Source organism: Aythya marila (assembly GCF_965140915.1).
Source record: "Aythya marila genome assembly, chromosome: 1".
Lineage (NCBI taxonomy): Eukaryota > Metazoa > Chordata > Aves > Anseriformes > Anatidae > Aythya > Aythya marila.
The window spans coordinates 9283844-9308787 of NC_139042.1; the positions used below are offsets into that span (position 1 = coordinate 9283844).

Below are 24944 nucleotides of genomic sequence, written 5' to 3' on the forward strand. Positions count from 1 at the left end.
TAGTGGGTTTGTAGGAGCTGTACCACTATGCTCAATACCTGTTGCACATGGTGAAAATTGGAAAAATCATGTCAGGAACCTTTAGGTGGGAAAAAATCACAACTAACCATCAATTAACTAATTATCTCTAAAGTAGAGATGCATATCTAGTCTCTCTTTACAATCAAAGAAGAGAAAAAGGCATGCTTGGGGCCTGGTCTGTCTCATCCTAAAAAAGACACAGCAATAGGTCAGAAGTCTACATAGGGAAGTTGTTCAGGTGAAAGTACCTACATAGGCATCTAAATGCACGTTACAGGAATACCAGTGCCTGTGTGTCTCTGTTTTCTGTAATGAACATGAAAGCTAAGCACAATACAGTTACCATTACCACCATAACACAGATGAGAAATGAAACAGCTCAGATCTGTATTGGAAATTTATCTCAAGAATGCTGCTGCCTATATAGTGGGATGAAATGTTGTGCCTTCATTTAAATCGCTCTTAATAAGGGCAGGTTCTCAGCTCTTCTAAACTCAGAGAGCACCATTTTATTTTGACAAAGCAAGAAATACATCACTTAGGGGTCTGGATTACTCTCAGTTTTGCAAAAGACTCAGAGCTATAATTTCTGAGGTTTCTTCCTCTCTTCCCTACTTCTGTCCCACATTTTGTGATATTCAAATTATTGCTTTCAAAAGCAAATAGTTATACTATCTGAAAATCTACTAAATACCTGTTCCTGTGGGGAAAAAAAAAAAATTCTAAAGTGGCTGCTTTCTTTCAGAAGCCACTTCTTGCAAGCTATTGGATATCTACAATTTTATGCATTGGGATATGGACAATAAATGATTTTCCCTTAACAGCAACTTCTCATCAGTAGTTGACAATTCGATTACCTCTTATCTTTCTTCTTGACGTGCAGTTGCTTTCCCAACCTATAAAACAAAGTCACTAAGGCCACAAGGTATTCTATTCAATTTTCAAAACATGAGATTCAGTGTCAGAGACTTGACCTGAAACATAACTCGCAGAATTGGTTTGCCAGCAGTTTGTATCCTCAGCTCAGGTCCTTATGGCTAATGGAAGGAAATTGTTCCTCCTTGACATCTCCGAGGTGCAGGCAGCAGAAGCTAAAGCCAGCAAGAGGAGCAACATCTCAAGCAAACCAGTCCTCTGCATTTCACAGCATATCTGCACTCTTCTTGCATCCCTTTAATTTAGGCTTGTAATTGAGTTCTCTGAAATAAATTGCTAACTCTCTTTGGTGTCAGGCATAAACTGTCAGGAATGTGAAAATGTGATACAAAAGAGAATCTGAATAAATAGGATAAAGGCTGAGAGAATAGGTTGTGAGAGGAGCTTAAATGACAGCATACTGCATGAAAACTCCCCCAGACCAATATCATGTCTCCAGGAGAGGCCATTAGAGCATACTTAAGAAAGATTATAAGGAATGTGGCAAATATAATAATCCTTCCTCAGTATCCTCCTCATACAGCCAGAGAATTAGAGACCATTAGCTGTCACAGGGCTTAAGGGAATGAGTGAGAAGAGGGCTCCATGGTACAGATGCAGGGTAAATGGCTGGGTAAACAGCCTGATTTCCAACAGTATGTTTGACCCAGGAAGAGATGTCTTTGTGTAGCCAAACTACAACAAATGGTCTCTGTAACATAACAGTGTCCTAAATCTTACACAATCCTACCTAAGGCAGACCTGCTTCATAATGGAGAATGTAGATACTGAGTCGGAAGAAATATCTTTAAATACTATTAAAGAGCAATTTACACCACAGAGGCAAAAAGCTTTCAAAGATGCCATTTTATTTGGAAAACCCATTTAGCACTTCTCCACCCTACTTGTTCCAGTAGCCTACTGTCCTCTCCCAGATAGGAATGGTGTGTAATAACAGCATATTGGGGCAGAACCAGGGATAATCAGGCCCATATCCTGCCTCTTTCTTGCCAACATCCTACATTTTATGGAAGAACAGAAAATCAGGGTAATTATGGATTATACTTGCACATGGCATTACCCTCTCAACCCTTGCCTATTAAAGTTTCAGAGACTTCCACAACCAAGGAAGGACTTGAACCAGCAAGTTGAACTTGGACGTTCATGGACTTATTCTCCTTGAATTGCTCTAAGTCCTTTTAGCGTGACAAACTAGTTTGACTCTGTTCCACAAAAACATGAGCTGACACAAATTAACATAGAAAACATTTCTTCCTAAGAAACGAACAAGATGGTGTTGTGTATTTATTTTCCTTACAAGGAAATGCTATGCTAAGCAAGAAGAAAGTCAGCTGCCAAGCAATGATGACAACTATCACTTGAGCATAGAACTGTGACAGGGAGCAGGAAATTACCATTTTGCTCTGCAGGGAATCCTGGTTTACACCCCTGGTCTGGAGGACATTCAGAGACCAATGGAAGAACATGGAAGAACATGAAAGCAACCTATAATCTCACTGTACCGTGGGCGTTAATTAACCTGGCAGCCATCCAAACTGCTGGCATTAAAATCCTCTTATCTGAGAGCTGCACATTTCAGCATTTCTGCAGTCTCTACTGTGCACAGAGACATTGTACAGCAGCAGCGGGCTACCAAGAAATAAGAAAAAGAGGCAGAAACCGAGGAACACTGCAAAGTATTTAGTTGTGATCAGAACATCTGTTAGTAGTTGGAGAAACATGCTATCTCAAGAAATGCACAACTAAATAAAGCAGGGGTTGCATCAAGAATGTAATAAGAACAACTTTGAGAAAACAAGCATAAATGATCTCTAGTGAGAGTATGTTGCAATCAAGGTAAAATCGTGCTGAAGCCAGAAAGTTCAAATAAAGATACTTGTCTCTGAAAAGGAATTGTTTTTCTACATACCTGTCCAGTCTCCTACTACTTTAAGGTGGACCCCAAACGTTGCTTTGGTATCTGTAGGGCACTAAAAATATTAAATATATTAAGGACCACTTCTGAGTAACAAGAAAGTAATAAAATGCATTCAAAATACAGTTGTTAAGACAGAACCTGGTGTAAACAGGTCAATCCTGAGGAGCCATACCAGCAGCTATACCCTTTAGAAAGCAAGTCTAGCATTAGTTCTGTTCATGAAGCCAAGCATGGCTACTTTCCACTTGCTTTTAACCCTTTCTTCTGGTCAAGGGAGTTTGGGATGGATTCGTCTGGGGGTATGATTTGGAACGACCACTTCACCAAGCATTACTCAACAACGGTTTCAACGGAGGATGCAGCAGTACGGAAGTACTGCCCCCTCCTACCAACCTTTCATTCAAAATTCATTCAAAAATCAGGAACTGCCCCATCATCCATAAACCATTGAAAAAAACACATTTCCTTTAAGACACTTCTGCTTCTTGAGTGTCAGGGCTCATAATTCCAAGTTATGTGATCATTCTCACAACTGTTGTTTTCTTCTAAATTAATACCAAGATTTTGCTGCCCTTCCCAGGATCTTAGAGTTCAAAAAGGCAAAACACCATATTGCATGGCATACTATGAAACTGCTTTGCTGCCACTATTCTCTCACTCTGCACCTATGCCCTCACCTTGGTGCTATTTAGTTGTGACTATCAATAAATGAATTGTTATTTACAGTCTTATCCACACCATGATACCTAAAACCCTCCAGTCAAGCCATGTCAAAGGTCTGAAGAGCCTTCTCAGATTCATTCCTTATTAAACCCCAGGAGACTTCTACCTCACTGGCTAGACAGCTTTTGCAGGTACACTGAATGGTTTCACACACAAACAGGACAAGCAGCTACTCCTTGAACAAAGATTCTTGACTTTCCTTCTATAAACCAACGTGAATTGGTTTCCCTTTGTCAAAAAATATTACTACTGCATTTTGATGCCTTTCTTAGAACCAACCTTTTAATGACTGATCTAAAGTCCATCATGAATCCAACACCCAACCAATGACATATCTGTTTCTGTTTTTCTCCTCCTACAGACAAATATGAATGCTGAAGAGAGGGATGAGATTCTAGGAACACAACTACATTTTAAACAAAGGAGGCTCCAGGAGTGAACCGAAGCCTCAATCATCCACCATGCTTGAGAGAACATTTCTTGGCTCTGGTCTGGACCATTCCCACGAGCTTTCTCAAGATAATCTCTTGTGGAGTGTGAAACCACTGGCCTCAGGGCTGAGGATCCATTCCTATCCCTCCTTATTTAGTCGTAAAGAAACAGATAAAAGTTTAGTATTCACTACATCTTGGCAAACCTAGAAGGATTACAATGTCCCAGCTAGTCACTTCATTTTTATGAAGGAGAAGAGCATTCATGTTAAGAGTACTGATCACTACACAGACTCATGTAATTCCTCGTTATGTTTCAAATTTTCCTACAAAATGTTGGTACAGATACTTATTTCAGCCAGTCTTAGCCTTCAAAAATAAGGCATTAAGGGAGGGATTCAGGAAAACTCCATATAACAAGGCCTATGTTCTTTGTGGCTGGTTACACTGTCCTCCAGAACAAAAATATATGGAGCAATTCTCAGCATGAAAGTAGATATGCTGCCTCTCTGCTAGAAAGAAGTATTCTAGCTGCAAAAACATCTGTTCTCCTGGGGATCTCTGTAACAGCCTTTAGCAGAGTTTATTTTTCAGTCTGGGTTGTCCTATCGTTCCCTGCGTTTCGCAGGAGACTAAGTGATTTTCTTAGTCCGACCATGAAAAATCCCAGGTCAGCACATCTTCTATAAAGCTGTCTGTCATTCCCTCCTGCCATTACAGTTAATGGCAGGATACCCCTTGACTCAAGTTGGATAGGTTCAAACCTATTATCCTTTACACTACCCTTGGGACTAACTCTTTTCTGCACTACTTTGAAAAATTATCCAATAAAAAAAAAAGAGAGATTTATTTCTCTTTAGCCTCTAGGAAGCCTATTCTGATATTTATAACTGGTTATGAGGGTTCCTCGGAGAGTTCTGGAAAAATCTTATTGTGCTACTAAATCTTACCCGAGGAAACACCCATCACCAAGGCAACACAGTGTGAAATTCCCCATGTCCAAGAGAAAGAAAAATTGGAGATGGTCCAGCAGAGGGCCACCACAATTATTAGGTTGGAGAACCTGACATACACAGAGAGGTTCAAGAACATGTGTGTTTAGCCCCAAAAATGAAGGCTCAGAGCAATACTCAGAGTGATCACTGCCTTCCAAAATCTAAAATGAAGCTATAAAGATGGAGATGCTCTCTTCACCACCATGTGTGATGGCAGGACAAGGGACAAAACTGTTTCGGGGAAACTCATTCTGTATATAATTAAAATATTCTTCACTGTGAGAACAAGTAAGCATTAGAATAGCTATTCCAGAGAAAAGGAAGAATTTTTCTTGCTAATTCAGCTTCACAGATCCCTGGATAACCTAACCGAAGACCCTTGCACCAGAAGGTTGGGCCTCATGACCTGCAGAGGCCCCATACAGCTTAAGACTGCTACAATTTGAAATTTTGTAATTTGAACTTTTAAATTTTTATCTACAATTTTATGCACAGAACACTTATTTTATGTCTCTCGTCTCCATAAACACAGTAAGTCTCCCAACTGTAGCTTTTTCCAAACCATTAAAGAAGATTAAGAAAAATATTCAGACAGCTTTTCAGAAGTTGAATGGTAAGATCAAGTTAACTTTCATATGTCATTGACAGGCCATTGAGAATGTGAAATTAGGTGCAAGGAAATTTTCTTCATGGAAGCACAGAATCATGGAATTGCTGAGACTAGAAAGCACCTCTGGAGACTGGTTAGTTCAATCCCCCTGCTCAAGCATGGTCAGTGAGAGACAGTTATCCAGGGCAATGCTCAGTCGTGTGTTGATTATCTCCAAGGAAGGAGCCTCCACAGCCCTTCTGGGCTATATGTGTCAGTGTTCAACCTCCCTCACATTAAAAGTCTTCTTATGTCCAGATGGAACCTCTTGTATTTCAGTTTGTGCCCACTGTCTCATCCTGTCTCTGTACACTGAGTCTGTCTCTGCTTTCTTTACGCCCCAGTCAGGGAGCCCCAGCTCTTTCAGCCTCTCCTCATAGGAGAGATGCTGCAGTCCCTTGATCATCTTCATGTTTGTGCTCCCCTCTGTCCATGTCTCTCTTGTACTGGGGAGCCCAGAAGTGGACACTCCAGGTGTGTCTCAGCAGTGCTGAGCAGAAAGCAAGGATCAACTTTCTTGTCCTGCTGGCAATGCTCTGCCTAACACAGCCAGGCCTTGTTTGGTGCAAGGGCACATTGCTGGCTCACGTTCAACTTGGTGTCCACCACGACCCCCAGGTTCTTCTCTCCTGAGCTGCTTTCCAGCTGTCAGCTCCTATCATGTACCTGGGTTTATTCCCCAGGGTGCCAGGAGCACGACTTGTTTTCAGCCTACCTCCCCATCTATTCATTTAGTCCATGCTTCACCAATCTCTCTATAAGGATCAGCGTCAAAAACCTTGAGAATTATTATGCCCATTTCACATACCTAAGTCTCTGATCACCTATTCCATTTGATTTGCAATATTTCATCTTAAAAACACTGCACAGCTAAACACTGCTTCATGATCCTTATTACTGTCAGCTCATACAGGCATTTAAACTGACATCTATTTATGTTCAATAAAGTAAAAGTCAAGCACAAGCTGAAGTGCCCTCTTGAATTAGAAATCAAGAGAATAAGTACACGAGCCCTGGTAAAATAAAGGCTATTGAGGTGGCCTCAGCAAAATGCATGACGTCCTCTCTGCAGCTGTGAACAAGAACAGTAAAATTGCTTTTAAAATGTGTTTTGGCAAACAGTGCTTGGATTTCCCCCAGCTCCTTTTAGTCTGAAGAGTCCTAAAAACAAGCTAGTGACTACTAACAAAACTGTGGCAGGAGTTGCATGCAGCCCCTTATCATCTCCTTATTTCCCAGCACACCAAGAGAAGATTATTAAGATTAGCCAATCCTGAAATAAAAACTGTTTTCCAAACTGGAAAACTGTCTGTAGTAAGAAAGAACACTGGACACTATTAAACAAAATGTCACAAGTTTTTCAGTAGTTCTTTCTGCACTTTGGAGAGCACTGCTCTGTGCACTTTCTGCACCATAATCAACCTCATTTGATGCACTCATTTGATTAAAATGACACAATACACAAATTAACTGCAGCAGATAGGTATAATTATGTGAAGCTCTGTTAATTTTATTCTAACCTCAAGCTATCCGTATCTTCAAAAAGTGAAAGATTTTACAGGTAGGAACGTCTATGCTAATCAGGTTATCTACACCAGCATTTGGCCAGCCTCCAAAAATAATGAAGACCAAAGGAATTCTGATAAATTTAATAGAACTGTGCAGATTTACACCCCTGGAGAAAACAAACTATGCTCTTAGCATAATACGTTGGTAGATTTTCACAGAGCTGTTAATCACAAGTGAGAAAGTTTATAATACATATTTTTATTGTAGTTTTTGCATGTATTTTCAGTCAGAGCAGTGAAAATAGTACTTTGTACATAGAAAAAAACACATATGGAATACAGATTATTTTGTATCTTGACAAAAAAAACCTTTAAATATATTTTCTTCCTATTTTTTTCCCCAAGCTAACTGTAATACAAATGCAAATTATCACATAGGGAATTAGCAACAGTCCCTGGAGAACTTTATGCTTATAAATCAGCAGATGAATTACACTTACCAGTGGTTGTAACTCTACTATTTATGTCTATACTGAGATAAACTATAGATGATAATTTTAATTAATAATCTTAATAATTTAAGTAATGAATGTTTAACTCAGTACTAGATTAATACATACTTGAAATGTATTTTATCAGCTTTAAAGACTGAACACAATTCTCTGCTGTCCTCTATGCCTTGTTTTTATGTGAATATATAAAGTGAGTGAACTAATCACTATGAGATCATAGTGGTAATACTTTACACCAACTTTATATTGGTATAAAAGTCTCCTGGAGGTGATGAGAAATGGAGAAATCTGTGCATATGAGAGCACGACATATAGCAAATGAAAACTATGTTGTCGGCATCCGTGTTTCCAGCTTAGAACACCCCAAATATTCATCACCACTGGTATCCATTCCCAGTCAAGAATCCGGTCCACAACAATAAACAGAACGCATCTTATTGAAATATTAATGACATTAAAAAATACTGGAGTATTTTAAACACTTTTTTAAAACACTTTTTTTAGACCTTGGGGTGTAGGAGAGTCAACAGCAAGCTAGCAAGAAAAAAGAAATAATAATAATTCCAGAAACTTTCTAGCTCTTTTCTACCTTTGTCCATATGAATTGTGAAGAGATGTTTTTTTTTTTTTATTACAGTGCTGTCATGGACACACCAGAATAACACTGGAAAATATCTATTATCAGGAAAAAGGAGAAGAGGGAAGGGGAGAGAAGAAGAGCAGAAGGAAAGGGAGAAGAGGAGAGATCCAAGCTATGTACCTCCATGCAGCTGTGTGAATAAAGTTCCTTACAAGTTCCTGCACAGCTGCACATTTATCTACAGGCTGGGCAATGCTGGAGATACTGCACTCAAACTGATGCACCACAGCAAACATCAACTTCTGTCTTCAGTGCTGTAGCACTGGTGGCCTGAATTGTGCCCAAAGATTTTAAGATCTGTGCCACTGCTAGAAGAGCAAAGAAAAACCTCATCTTCTCCAGTGTCAAGAACTATAAAGATCACTGCAGAATTTGTTCAAACAAAGGGAAAGCCCTTCAAAGGAGGCTTTCACTTTGGGGAAAAAACAAACAAACAAACAAACAAACAAACAAAAACAAACCAACATGATATGATTCTAATATGGAGTTTGCAGATATCCTGGCAGGCACTGCAAACACTGCTGAGCCCCTGCTCTGCTTCCACGTTTCTGCCTGCTTGCCAGGGAGAACCAGCTGTGCTGCAGCCCCCTGCTCCTTCAGTCCATCCTTGTTCCTGACTCAGACAAGCCCTTGCACAGATCAAGGAAAGCACATAAAAGACATGAAAGAGGCAAAACTTGTCAACTGACAAGAAAACATGAACGTCAGGAGCTCAGTAAGCTGTAGCTTGTCTGGCTTCATACAGAACTGATATAAACATTCCTGGAATGATTCATCCTGACATTGGAAAATGAAGAGGAGTTATGACAAACACAGGCATGCTATATAAAGGTAGCCAAAAAAATAGTAGCTAGACTTCAGTCTGACTCATTGGAGGTGAACTCTGTTACACTGGGCTACCCCTCTTTTAACTAATGAATCCCATACAGAGCATATTTCAAGGGAAATAAAGTTCACGTGCAGCATTTCTCTTTTAAACACATCTCTGCCTCAGAGGCTAGGAGATTGTCTAAAATGGCTCTGTTTATTTTTCTGCTTAGGGTTACTTTACAGCTTAGATTTTGTCTAACAGCTCTCACTGTTAGAGACTTGGCCTTGCAACTAACCTTACTGGCAGACACTTGCAGACATCATAACATCTCCGAATGTGGTGAAATCCTAACTATGGAACGTGATTTAAGTATCAAGGGTGTCTGGGTGATCGAGACAAGACCACCAATGAATACTCACTGCCTCAGCCAGAGCCCTCCCACTGCAGAGCTGACTTCTTGTAAGCAGTCCAGCTGCAGAAACATATCCCAAGCACTTTTCCCTTTTGCTTTCCATTCCCTTATACTCCTTGTTGTCCAACCCCAGACACCTGCAGGCTGGCTAGTGGAAAAAACACACCGCAACGCTGTGGGATGCTCAGGATGCATCAGTGGTCAGCTGCAGTGCCAAGAAGGCTCATTCTGGTCATCTGGGGTCTAACTTCTGTAATGTAAACCACAAACCCACACCCTCTAATTCCTATGAGTCCAGAGTTCAGTATTTGCTACTTCACTCTCAGCAGCCTACAGCTGTTAAATTACTCTCAGTATTCAAAACATTTTTTTAAATCTCAATCTATGAGCATTTGTTCCTTGATTTCACTCTTGGGCCAAGGAAAAACATGACTTTTTACTGCAGAAAATGCCTTATGACTGTAAATAGACCAGTAATTGTAAATAAAATACATATTAACTTTAAATAGCTCTATTTTTACACAGCAAGTGCCAGATTTCAGAGGTGATCAGCCCCTGTGGCTGTGAAATGTCCAAAGAGGAAGTGGAGATTCAAACACAGACTTTGGAAAAGACTTCTCTGAGGTCTGAGATACCTAACAGATTTCGTATTGCCTTTCAGAAATTGATGTTCATATTAATTAAATAATAGGCAAAGACTTTGTTTTACAGTAAGCTTGCAACAGATTCACCCTGTAAATTGTTGCTGCTATGGATGCACTACTAAGCAACACTTACACTCTGCAGCTTAACCAAGGTAAAAATCTTGCAGTCTACTCCTTCATCTCCAACAGATGCATTACGCTTCCTATAATGTAGTAAAAATATATCAATCCTAGCAATATTCAGCCCATATAATTTAGGCATTTCAAGTTGCTAGCTAGTGGTTAAAACAAACCACAACTGTACTGCAGGCATTTGTTCCTGACAGAGCAAAAGGCAGCCGAGCAGTGTTTCTGCCCAGGATTGCCTCTTTGAGTCCTCCAAGGGCAACCAGACCTAGTGCCAACCAACAGCGCCCTGAATTGACAAATGCATGAGCAGGGAAATGGAATGGCACCACAGGCTCCTTCCATCATCCCTAAGCAGACACTGTGAGCTGCCTCTTGATTTTAAGACAGCAAGAGAGAGGGTGTTCCATTTCCTTTAATACTTTGTCCACATATTAACTGTACTAATGCTCAGAAATTCCATTTTTCTTTTTCATCTTGAGGTTTCTCCTTCACTTCCTAGACCTTTCTATAACCTAACCTAGAAACTAACCTAGAAGCACTGCCTCTGATGGGAGAAAAACTTCTCTGCTAAAGTCAGTAGAGACTTGTTATATCTTGTAAATTTACTTTTACAATATCAGAAAATAAAACTGCTCCTGAGAGGGATCTGACACCTTCTGTTTAAAGCATCTGCAGAAAGAAGGCATAGGATTTAGTGAACTTGGATGTAACAATTTCTTTGTTCCCTCAATCCAAAAGAATCAGATTTAAATGAAAATGGATGTTTACTTAAGGTTTTTATACAGACCCCAAAACTATTAAGCCTAAAGCCAAACAAACCAAACAAACAAGTCTAAGAAAGTACTTAAAGGCATCTGAAAGATTAATCTATTCTATTTTTGTTTTACTTAAATTCTTTGTCAAGCAGCTGCTAGATTTTCAACTTCTATGAAGAGCAGACATGCTCTAGGGATTTCTGCAGTTTGCCAGCAAGATACTTCACAATATCTGCATCTCCCTAAACATTCCGTAAATCATCTTATAAAGCCAAGTTTCATAACCATTTGCATAAGATATTTAACAAAGCTTACTAGAATGTCATCATGTTAGACTGTTTTTATTGTATTTGTCTGTCAATATGAACTTAGCTCTTGATGTCCTTACATACTTTTTACTCAGGCAAACTTCCAATAACTTCTCAGTTTTTTTGATATAGTTATTCACAATCTTGCTCCTAGGCTCTTCCTGCGGTGAATAGTTTATGGTACAACGCATGTATTTCTTCATCAACTCCATAAACTGTTTGTACCCTCACTGATGAATTCTAGATTACCCAAGGATAAAGACAATCTTGGCTCTACAAAACACTGTCTTTCTTTTATAAAATCAACGATGTTACTTGTTGTAACATTGTTGTTTATACTCATGTACTATTTGCTGAGACCTTCTTTCTAACAGCCCCAAACTGTAAATGGGCATATCACAGCTATTGGCTTGTAATCCCATCCTGACCAAATTCATTTGGTATCTGGATTTAAACAGAGATAGGGAGGGAATAAGGACAAGTCATTCACTGGGGAAAAAAATTAAATAAATAAAACTTACAGGTAGAAAATGTACAGATAAACAATGGCTTAGAGACATGGAGGTTCAGTACCATAATTTGTCATATACATGCAGAAACCTCTTTCAGCTAATTCTCCTACTTATTCTGAGATGATTAATGGACTTAGGAGTTTCTCTGCCTGGGGTTCAGTAATTATTACAGTTTTAATTTGGATATGAATCAAACAATGTGCTCTTCCTCAGTAACGTATATTTGGATTTTTTTTTTCTGTAAATCTGCATATCTGCATATGCAAACTTACCCTCTCCCTTCCTCAAAATTCAGCTGTGACTGACTAAAAACACACACATGAACTGTCTCCCTCCCCCAGTCTTGTCTGGTGTAGTAAACGTCATAGCAAAGACTTGGCCATCCATGCACATGAGTGAAGAATTCAATCCCTGTGTAGTTTTTCATTTCTTATTCATACTGAACTGTATGGTGGAAGCAAAGGAAGAAAGATGTTGCATTACGCATCCTCCTCACGCGATCTGCTTCCAATTAACCATCTCTGAAGAAAGACAGAGACCAACAAAAGGACAGAATTTCTTGAATCTTTTCATTACCACTCTTCCAGATTCAACTTCAGTTGGATTTAAAAGCAGTTTTGTTATGCAGCACTGATGTGGGAGAGATCAGAGCACATTATAACACAGGAGAGAACTTCCTGTTGGAAACAGAATTCTACTTGCTGCTGGTAGGTGATCTTCTCTGCAAGATCTGAAGCAGCAGCCACTGATGTTAATATAGAGCAGGTATTTCATAAAGACATGGAGCGCTGAGTGCTCTGGTTTGGTTTATTTTTTTGTTTTATATGTGCCACTTCCATGCCATCTTCCTCTGTTAATTCTGTCTTGTGAACTACTCATTGGAGAGGATACGCAGAGTACATTTTGAACACAGACACAAAGAAAGCTCCACAAGAGTTTAGGCAAGCTTTTGAGTATCAGCAAGATTAACTTGAGATACATGTATGATTTTATTTTAAGAACAAGTCTCTGAGGGACAACTCCAATACTAAAACAGTACCATTTGAAAAGACATCAAGCTCAGGATATATATCTTTTTCAATGACAAATGAGGTCCTGGACAGCTTTCTAGAGGCAAGTGAAGTACGGAAGCATTCACTCAACATATGTAAGGTTCCACTGTTCTCAGGATAAAGGAGGTCATACTCTTCCTCTACAAAGAGAGTCAATTTCTTACAATGTAGATGAACATCTTTAAATTAACTATTTTCTCAATAATGGGTGACTTTTTAGCTGTTTCCAAAAGGGATTCTGGATGCGTAAGGGGGAATTGCAGGAGGAGAAGAGGAATCCTATCAATGGTGCTTGTCAGGACAAATGATAGTGAAAGGAATGAAATCTCTACATGAAGTCAGGCAGTGAAGGCTGACCTACATAGACCAGGTAATCCTTTTCTCTGCCTGAACTTAGTGGGCTAAGATTTACAGTTTTATCACTTCCAACAAAATGATATCCTGAATTTCAGAGAAATTCAATACGGATTAGTTGCCTGAGTGACTTTATTGAAGAAAGAAATTGTGGTCAGGTCACTGAAATCACTAGAAAATCACACAGTACAGAACTGAGATCCCAGAAACTCCTAAAGTCTCCCTCCTCTCCAGCACCCACAGCATCTCCGGCATGCACTCTAGCACCTTCACTAGTCAATGCAATTCATTCAGAGGACTTAAGTTCTTGGCTTCTGTCCTGAATGTCTCTTGAAAAGGTCTCTCTCCCTCATACCACAGAAGAATGGACAAGCCAAAAGCACTTCCCTTCACCTGTTCCTGTACACTGACAGTGCCACTATAGAGGAGGTATTTCCTCAGTGTCTACATACAATCATACACTGCATAAAACTCTGAATTCTTGTTTCTTGGGTGCTAAGGCAATACTTTGCTCTTGTTATGGTGAGGTGTCAAAACACCTGAAAAGCCTATTAATTTATAATGTTTGTATATTTTAATTTAGTATACACACATGCAATTGTCAGAAATGAGGCAATCCTTTGAAACCCAACATTTTAGCTGAAAAACAAACAAACAAACAAACAAACAAACAAAAAACACAACAGTATTCCAAATAGTAGATCTATGTTGTTGCCATAAAACAAAATTTAATGAAGGCTTTTTATAGCAGTTCAACTTCAACAAAGAGCATACTGCAAACTGAGTCATTCAATCACTGCAGTTCTTGCTAGGCTTTCTTGCATATTTGCCACCATAAAAAGCAGCAGTAAAGAAGCTTTGATGAAAGACTCAGTTCACTACTCAATGTACCATCTGGACTAAGTTTTCTTTCCTCCTCAGAGGCGGTACTTCTGGTTTAGAGATGGTATCCACTGAAAGAACAGTTTTGAAATGTTAACACTGTTCTCTGCATGCACCAGAGGGAAGGATTTTAACCTTTAAGCTATTCAGCCAGTAGTTGAAACGAGCTCTGAATTCACACCACAATAGCAATAAAGTATCTCCCACCATGCAGTGTAGATTTCAATTCCAAAAAGAAATGGAAGTATGGAAGTAGATTGTGGCTATCAAAACCATCACAAATATGGAATAGAGGATTAATTGATCCTGCATTTGAAGATGTTTGTTGCAGAGCAGCTTTCACCAAACCTCAGGTGTCAGCCACCTCCAGATTTAGAAGAATTCAACTCTTGTTGCTGTCATTTGGTCTGTCACAATCTGAGTTCCATCTGAAGCGATGTAATTGTTTCCTACCTTCTTTTGCCACAATCAAATCAACATTGCTATGGTTCCTGAGCTTTATGAGGTGCTGGGAATAGACACAAGTCTTAGCAGACAAGCTGTCAAAACTGCAGAGTTGTGAGAGTTCGTGGCTTGCACCGACTCTGTAGTAGAGACCACATGAAAGCACCTAGCACATCTTCTGAAGCACTGAACATCTGCAAAACACAAGGCTATTTCCAAGGGGCTTACTGCCAATTACTGCATGCCAATGCAAGAAGCAATTCCAAAAACGTACAAGAGAAGTCACCTTTTCTGGTAAGACACTAATGTATATTTTAAGTGGGAATCTACTTCTGAAGTCATTCATTAGCAAAAAAGAAAAGGAAGCATGCAGCCATAAACGGTTTCTTGCTGCTGCAAATAATCAGGAGTGTGGTTAAGTGTCTGGAAAGAGAGGGAACTCAATACGTAGTGGAAAATGTAAGATGGGAGTGGAAAGAAAATCAGTGGTACCATAAACTACAAGCCTTAGTCTCTTCTTATCAATACAGATTAAAATGAAGAGAAACCATAATGAAGTCAGAAGAACTGAATGCTATCTAAGATGTAAAACATCAACAGCAAAAAAGGAGAAACTCCAGAAACTCAATTTGTTTTAGTTTTGGAAAGAAGTGCAGATTATTTCTGACCCTTGTATACTAAAGAAAGTGGAAGTAATGTTTTGGATACTTGAACTGCAGTGAAGGGCTATCTGACTACTAGATGTTGGTACCATTACTGACGCATGTTTTCTTTTCCACGGGCCTTAAAGAATGCTACAGATGACAATATTTAAACTGTATCCAACAGCAGATGAGTTCTGCACTTTTCCACAGAAATAATGTCAAGAAATGTCAGTCTGGAAGCATAACACTAATGAGAAGATGTTTCTTTAGGTTCCTCTTATCAGGACAGACCCAATCTCTTAAGTGGTCTGATCTCCAGACCATATTCTACACTTGGTCTGAAAACCAAATCTCCTCAAATGAATTCATCAAATAGAAGCATGTAAAATTAATTTGTCCCTTTGAAAAGCCCTGCGTAGATAAAAGATTGATTTACTGAAAATATTTATCTCCATTATGGACTGAAATATCTTGGGGCTGACTATATTCTGTTCAGATGCAATTGTAAGATGCAATAGTATCCTAACTAAAATAAGTAAAGACACAAGGGCATACAAATTTTACAGTTATACAGAGAACAGTAACAGTTGTGTGTAGTAACAAGGAAACTGGTAAAAAAAGTAAATGTTTAAAAGAAAGTGTTTTGTTAAAGTGAAATCAAATCAGATGGAACAATGAAGACAATATGAAGAGTAGCTCACAGCAATACCTAGAATTGGTCAGCAGGTCACCTGCAGGAGTTGGGTCATCCTATGTTACCATTCAAAGCTTTTTCAATGGATAACAAAGTCAAGGAATAAACACAGGTGAATAAAAAACGGTGGAAGCATGCTTCAAAAACAGAGCTCCAACATACCAGCTTCCACAATGACCATGAGAAAAATGGGATCTCTGAGTGCTGAACTTTAGAGTGGATGAGTGACATTGCCAGCAGGTTGAGGGAGGTGAGCCTTCCCCTCTGCTCATCACTGGTGAAGCCACCCCTGGAGTGCTGGGTCCAGTTCTGGGCTCCCCAGTACTAGATGGCCATGGAGCTACTGGAGAGAGTCCAATGTAGGGCCACCAAGATGATGAAGGGCCTGAAGAACCTCTTCTGTGAGGAGAGGCTGAGAGAGCTGGGGATGTTCATCCTGGAGAAGAGGAGGCTCGGGGGGGAATCACATCAACCTTTCTAAATGCCTGAAGGGAAAGTAAAGAGGATGGAGCTGGGCTCTTTTCGGTGGTGCCCAGTACCAGGACAAGAGGCAGTGGCACAAACTGCAACATGAGAGGTTCCGTCTGGACATCAGGAGTCACTTCGTTACTATGCAGGTGAAAGAGTACAGGAACAGGTTGCCCAGAGAGGCTTCAAAAGCCCCCTGGGCATAGTCCTGGCCAACTTGCTCTGGGTGTCCCTGCTTGAGCAGGGGGTTTGGACCAGATGGCCTTCAAACCACTCTAGGATTCCTTCACACAAAGCCTCTAACAGCAGAGTCAGGTCACAGGTTAGCAAGGAAACCAGACTGGCAGCTCTGAGTTCAGAGGAACAGAAGTTTTGTTCCTCCAAATTCCTGTGTGCCTTTTGCACCAATTACTTCTGCTCATTCCTTCCATCAGGGTGAAGAATGCTTTCAATTGACAAAAAGGAAAAGAAAACAAACACCACTGCACACATTTCTGAACAATGCCTACCTCTTTACGTTCACTTGGTTGAGATTCAGAACTCCCTCTGGCTCTGACTGAAATCCATGGGAGCTTTGCCAGAGTGTGATGGGAGTAGGTTCAGGCCCTTTACACAGCCTCCCAGTGTTTTCCTCCACCCCGGCATTATGTAAGAAACTGAGCTAAATTGTAAATATTACATAACCCCAAGAAGGGAAGGGACTAGTAAAACATCTGCACGACTCCTTCATGTCGCCTCACCCCTTCCTTTCCGCTTTGCTTACAGTCCCCGCTGTGATATGCCTGAACCGGTCACTTCTCTTTTAAGCACGCTCCAGGCAAGATGAGATGGTTTAACAGCTTATATAGGACATTACACAGAACCTAAGCAGGACAGTGGTGCCAGGGAAGAAAGCTTCGGCCTTCCTGTAGGTTTGCTGCAGCCATCACTGCACTGCACCTCAGGACCTGAAGCCCCACACTCCCTCACGCTTTTCTCACTATGTCTCTGAGCCCCATGCTCCTAACCCCAGCCAAGAAAATAACCCTGGCATTACCATCACCGAATAAAAGCAGCAGTAGTAGTTTTCCAACTTGCTTGGTAACGACAAGTAGGTCAGATGGGAGTAGGAAAAATATACCAAGTTAAGATATTGCCTACACACTCTATAAGCACAGTCCCATGTCTGGCACAGTATTAGACCAAAAAAAAAACAAACAAAACTTTCTAAGCAGGACAGCAGCCCAAGGCATATTCTGTGACCTAGAAAGACATATGGAAATGACTGTCCCCCTCCTTAAGCTGGGCAAGAAGACTGCCATAAACCCAGGCATTTCAAATCCTTATGATGCTATAAAACAGCCATTTACCCAATAATAGTGTTTTCTCCAGCACAGTTGACAGTCCACTGAAATATGTTTGTGGCAATAAAAGTGAGACTCACTAACCTACCAGTAATTTCATATCTTATAATAGTTAAAACATGTACACAATCTTGAACGATATACTGTGATGCTGACAGATATTGCTGCACTTCAAAGTATAAAGCACTGAGCATGAACAGAAATTGCCAGGTAGAGTATTATATATTTAAAATATAATGCACTGTGGAAATGAACTGAAAATTGCCAATTCTAATATTACATATTTAATATAAGTGTAAAAATTACACCAACCGTAATTTTTCAACTAGTTGTGTATCTAACTGGAAGAAACTGCATCATATCTGAATATAAATGAGTTATTTATATTTACTCAGAAAACTCAGAAAAAGAGATGTTTTCCATAGCTCCTAGATCGACATTTTTGTTCAAAACTCATTTTTTATAACATGCAATATTATACTATGCCATTTTAAATAGCAGATGAAATCCTCAACTCATGCAAAGAATCTAACTTTAATACAACATCCTATTTAAGTTAATCCTGTGATCTAAACCAATAGGTTCATGTCAGCAGTATTTTTTTCTGACCAAAAAAATCAAAAATCAAAACCAAGAAGTTTTGCCAGAAAAAAAGACTACTGAACCAGGCCTAATACTTTGATGACATTATTTCTCAAACTCAGTGTCACACTATCCATTGCTTTAGCAGTGTCCTAATATAAGCAAGATTAGTCTTCATAAGAGCCCCGTATTTTCCAAACTGTGCAATTATTACTAATAATCAAATTATAACAATTATTTAAACTTCCACTGAGTTGGACAATAAGAACAAGATGTTTTGAGATTAGCATTTAAATGAGATGTGTCCAGTGGTATAGAACGGGCGCAGCTTTATTAAACATAGCTATGCTAGTGCCAAATGAGTGTAAAGAGCAATCTGAGGTTTATGCTGAGTGCTTTAAATTTATCTTCTGATTGCTAAACAAATCATAAATATAAATATATACCAATTGACTCATTCTGCACAAAGATCCAGCTACCATTCCATCAGTACTGCAATGCACATCATTTTCCAGCATTGCATATTTAGTTATCTTTAGGGACTCTGTAGAGTGCCTTAAAAATTGCCTACTGGAGTTAACAACAGATAAATAGCACACACCTCTGCTTTCTACTGGTTATGTGAATAGCCAGAAAAATTCTGCAAATATCAGGCTATGTAAGTGTCAATATTGCTTGGCCAAGTTATATAGAAGCTGCTTTTCCTAAGTGAGATTCACTGCCAGATTTACAGCACAAAATCTATTTTTGTGGAAATCAGTGTGGATTCACCTGTGACAGCACTTGCCTGCCTGCTTGGCATTCAGATAAATCAAATCAAAACAGAACAAAAACAAACAAAGCCAAAGAACTGAAAGTGGACAGGACCTAGTTGTTTATTGCCAATGAAAGGACAACACTGTCACTAATATTCAGACTTACATTGCTTTTTATAACAACATAGACAGTGCAGTATTGTAATATGGCCATACAAATTCCAAGGCCTCTGCACTGTTCACTCCTGGAGAACTTCAGGTGTATTATTTATTTATTTACAATTTCAACTTATTCCAGTATATCTCCATAGGGCCCACTTCCCATTCTAGATAAATTGAGCTGTTTAAGTAATAATCCCATTATACGACTTCACTCATATTATTTTAAGTCACTAATATCTCTCTTAATGTAAAAATAAAGCATAAGTCTATTTTAATACTTTTTTTTTTTTTTTTAAAGATGTTTGTTTGTTTGTTTTAACTCTGGAAAAGGCAGTTGCAAGAATCTCTTTCCATTTCACTTAACAGGAAAAAAAATAAAATTCATTAGAGTTTGTGCTCATTACATACTAAGGTCTACAAACAGATGGTTAAAACCTCATTTATGAAACTGAATAATCAAAATCACATGGATTTTATTTATTTATTTTTTATCGTTTTCCACTTACGGAAGACTTTGAAAAAAGTTTCCATTATCATTTTCTCAATAGTGAAGAAAATTAAATATGTATTCAGTACTGTCATACATAATAATCGTTCCATTTCATATTCATTGGTACCCTCATAAATGAAACATAAAAACTATTCTGAAGGGAATTTTCACCTTGAAAGCAATAAATGCCATTTGCTTACCAAATACAAATAAATGGGAAAGTACAGAAAAAACTCTTATTTCTCACCATTGTAAGGGTGAATGGGTGGCTTTCCAGTCCAGACACTCTCGGACAGTGTAGAATAACATACTGAAATAAAACAGACCAGAAAAGAGTAAGAGATAGAAAAGACGTCCAAAACACTCAGCGATCGGTTAGCACATAGAACATGAAAGTTATCCCTGAAGACAATGCTATGTGAGCAAGAGTGATTTCTTATCAGATGCCCATAAACTCACCTGGCCAGGCCTTGCTTGGAAGTCATCTTTGATCATCCTTACTTCAAGGACATTGGAGGGATGGCTTATCACTGAAGTTATTGTGACCGGCTTATTGCTGCGGATGTAGCGGTACAGCCGTTCTACACAGTACAAGCAGAGAGGTCCAGAAATCCAAAACCAGGTCTATGGGAGAACAGCAAAGTTACCTCAAGGGCTTTTCATTTTGTGTTTTCTAGCTTCAAGGCTACATGAATGCCTGCAGAACCCGATTTCTCATCTACTGCAGAACAGTGTTTGATCACAAGAAATCTCCACACCCTTCCACATGCAGAAATCCAAGCATGTTATGGGGGCTTAGTCAGTCTAACTGGCAGCATCTTCCACAGGCACAAATGATTTCAATCATAAAACTAATCAGGAAGAAAATGCTAATGACCCCATTTGTGACCATGTTACTCTGGTTTTATGTAGTTGGATTGCAACTGGTTTCAGCAGGGAATGACACAGTACATACCCTGTTTCAAAATCTAGCAGACTGGAGTACTATAAAACTGATTAACCTTTAAGGAAGAACACTGTCTGATTTGCAATATTATCTGACTATTACCTTCTTTTTATCATCTCAAGTATAGGCAAAAACATTAACGAAGAAGCAATCCTCGTGCTTTAGGATTTATGCTTGTATTAAACGAGACAAGGGAGAAAAAAGGGCATTTCTGAAGCACAGTTCATTTGCCCCTGTGGAAGATGTGTATGGTAGGCAAATGGGGCCCTGCAAGTGCCTGTGTCTCTGCACAGACTACATAGGGAGCCCGGGGTGACCAGCTTAGATGGAGACATTTGCGTCTGATCGCCAAGATCCCATCCCCAGAGTCAATTATTAAAGGGCTAACTACCAATTCCACATCTGCTCAGTCATTCAACCCTTCTCAAATCTAGAAGCTACCCATCAGCATCTCTTGCAATTAGTATCTAATTTCCACAAGCACCTCTGGCCTTGAGAACCTGAGTAGCTCACAGGAGCTAAGCACACTGCAGAGCTGTTTTTTCAGAGCTGGTATCTCTAAGTGCATAAAACTTTCAAATATATCAAAGTTCTCGGATACAGTTACAATTGTATGTAATGTGGCCATTTCTTTCCATGGCTCCTTTTTCCCCCAGAGATCACTCTATAATAGGCATCATAAGCCCCAGGGAAAACACTGCCTGGGTCATATGGAGTCCGATACACATTGCCATTATTGCCACATAATTTGGTATTACCACAACAAAATACGAATCCAAAGGACTTTGTTGGAAGACTTTAGTGTAGCATTGGCTGTTTTTTATTATGAATACATGATCAATAGTAAAATGGGTTCCCCCTGCAGCTAGTAAGGGATATGTGTGATTCACACAGAAAACAATGATAATAATAAAGAGAAACTCCTGTGAGGTCTGTTACGAGGCCACCTTGAATGGTGGGCCTTAGGCTTTGTGAAGACAGCATTCCCAAACCTCCTCAGCCTACTTGCCAATACAGCCCTGCTCATCTTTTCTTAAAAGAAATGAGTAAATTTGGATGAAGTAAAAGCTGTTTTGCACAAAACATAAAGAAACAAAAGGAGGAAAAAAAAAAAGGAAAACAAAAAGGATTCTCTACCCCCACTGTCATCATATTCATTTACCCATACTGCGTGTAGTATTATTCTCTACAAACAGGCTACACAAAGCCAAACCACAACCAACTGCATCCCAAAAATGCATATTAGGACTTGCATCCGCATGGTGAAAAAGAGAACAAATGGAGTTTGATTATTTCAATTTATTAATGCCACACAATGCATACAAAAGGGCCTAATGAATATGTTATATAAATGTTTGCTCTGAAGTACTACACTGTAATTTAAAGTCACATTTATAGCAAGACCAATACATCTCTTACCATGTTGTACAAAAAAAGAACATTACAGCCAATCTCTTGATATTTTTCCAGCCTATTCTAGGCACATTATAATGCAATACAACGTTTAATAGAGATTGTTTTTCCCCACCAAATCTCTGAATGCCTGAGAAGGTTTTAATAATATTTTCCATTATTAAAACATCTGGTCTGGGAAAGCAATAATTAGTGGTTATGGCTGACTGAAAGACTTGGCATGGCTTGTAATACCTGAAACGTCGGATCATACAGACCTCTGGGAAGTGTGACTGGAACTTGGGTTCCTCAGAACAAATTCTCATAAAGTTATTTTGTACAAAGGGTTCTGGTACTGATAAGTCCTCTGGGAAAGGTTCAGTAGTATGGTTAGGAAACGGCTCTTGAAAAGCCTTTGGCACTGTCATGTTCTCTCGGAGTGTTTTGTTAGGATTAAAGCAACCAGGAGGGTGTTCCTCTAAGTTGGTCTGGTACTTGAGCACACCCCTGCAGGAAAAGAAAAATAACAAAGACACTGAAGTAACGGCCAAAACGAAGCCACTTCTTTTCATTTGGAGAGGATTTTAGAAAGCAGTTTTAAGGCTCAACTTCTGTAAGGATTTTTATTCAGTTTGCTTTCAGGACTTTTAATCAGATAGAGGCTTTGCAACTGCAGAGCCTTCTGTTGCTAGAGGCAAGGTTCAACTTTTCCAGCTCACTTGTCCCTTCCCCACTGAACAGCCTCAAGCTTAGTATTGCTTGAAAGAGGGAGATATTGTGGGAGCCTTGAAGAAAAAATAAATAATCACATTTCCAGTTCATTCACGCTCAGGCTGTTTTCACTCATTCTCCTTACAGTCGGGAAGCCCCGATTTTTAAGGCAATCAGTAGCAGAAACATCTTAAGTTGCCACATCATAAACCACAGGAATGTTCCCACTACCTGGTGTTTATCAGGTTTGCACACAACAGCCTAATTTGTGTGCACTGCAGCTCCTTTGAATACTATCTTGTCAAAAGGAAAGAAGGAAAAAAGAAAAGTCCTGCACAATAACCCATGAACCTCTCTTATCCTGCGAATTATTTAGTGAGCTCTATGCTTGTTTTTTATGATGAAATTAGATGTATACTAAAATGAAGTGGGAATTTTGCAACTGCACCTAGAAACTATCAAGAAAAACTATCAAGGAAATCTGTGACACTCTGGGATATTTCAATGTGTGTGTGAGTCACTGAAAGAGGGGAAGAACCTATAATAGTACGTCTGAGGAATTCTGTTACTATTATTTCCTCCAAATATAAATTTCTTAACAGGTAAACCACAAGAAGGAATATTAAAAAATAAATGAGGAACTAAATGACAGCCAGATAGGATGGTGCTGCATGGGAAATAAGGCCCATTGGCACAATGTCTGATGAGCAATAGGACATGGTGAGGGCTTACCTCAAGTACACAATCACGTAAGAACAAATTTTCCTCTCCTCTCCCCAACATACACACACAGCAGCAACGGTGACAGTCTAATTCACAAGAACAGAAGGAAGTAGGATATATACAACATTCCTAGCTTAAATGGGCTCTGACAGGCTACTGGCAACCTTCCCTGCTGAAATGCAGCCCTGACAGCTATAACATGCTTCCCGTATGGTCCAGTGAGTAACGTTCAGCTTGGAATTTAATCCTGCTCACTCTCAACTCCACGTCCAACCCTGGAAGAATCACTTGGGAAGCATTCACATGCTTACACCCATGCTTCTGTCTGTATTTATTGCCCAATCATGCCTATCACTTGCATCTGCCATCACTGTTGGTCATTGCACAGTTGCAAAGTGACAGATAACCTGAGCATTATGCTAGCTCCCCGCTCCATAAACATTATGGTGCCTCATGGATTTAGCTGGAAATCACAGCACATGTGATATTTTTCCAATCAACCTCATGCACATGCCTGCCAGCTACTCGCACAGCTTATCTGGCCTCTGAACATCCCCAAAAGAGGATTCAAAGTTTTTCTTGTGACACAAATAACTGAACTGCAAACATGTGCATCTCCGCTAATGATCTCTAGCTTGTTTAAACTATTACAAACATGCTAGCTGAGTGGCAAACAGGGATAACAAAGCTGCCTGTAACAGCAGCTGCAACGACTTCCATTTCTGAAGATGTCAAGGAAATGCAAGTGGTCCTACACACCCAAGGTCGATACCCAGAAAGGTCAAGTTCTGCACAACTCTTAGGGCCTAAGACATATCCTCATATATTCATTTAGTACAATATTTGAATCTATAAAAACTCAGTAAGGATGTCACTAAGCAGGAAAAAGACATCTTTAGCAAACAAAAATGGGAGAGAAAGGAGAGATGAGAGACACACAGAAGCAGCAGATAGGCTGAGCATGTAGGCTATTCGCATGGGCATACATCAAACTCTGCCCCAGTTTTCCACCCTTAAAACAGAGACAATGTTCACTTCTGGCTACAGCTGGAAACCTTATATTACTATTTCTTTAGATTTTTATGATGACAAGCTAGATGTCAATGGTCTAGAGGTTTTTATAGGTAATTACACTGTTCCTATCCTCTCATCCAACTTGCGCTGCTCAAATCAAGGTGAGTTGCTTAAGGGGTCCTCACTCCACTAAAGGTCAATGTCTGGGTAGAATCTTAAGGATTTTCTCCCTTCCAAAGATAAATCCTTGGATAACTCTGGTGACAGCACAAAGACCTTATTCTCAGCTCCAATTAACCAGCATAACCTGTTAAACATCACAGTAATACCAAATTAAAACTGTCGAAGATTTGACTCCAAATATTTTGTAGGTTTTATAGTTCC

General features: G+C 39.5%; 1 protein-coding gene across 2 annotated transcripts in view; it reads right to left on the bottom strand.

Annotated features, from left to right (window-relative positions):
* NOX4 (NADPH oxidase 4) overlaps positions 1-24944 on the bottom strand; it is a 107695-nt gene that overhangs the window by 54890 nt on the left and 27861 nt on the right. For both annotated transcript variants that reach the window (XM_082784718.1, XM_082784719.1), the window contains exons 9-12: positions 22391-22619; positions 20234-20398; positions 20022-20084; positions 2867-2927 (exon numbers count right to left, since the gene is read on the bottom strand). In XM_082784718.1, the coding sequence (XP_082640844.1) occupies positions 2867-2927; positions 20022-20084; positions 20234-20398; positions 22391-22619 (518 nt within the window). The remainder of the gene's footprint in view (positions 1-2866; positions 2928-20021; positions 20085-20233; positions 20399-22390; positions 22620-24944) is intronic.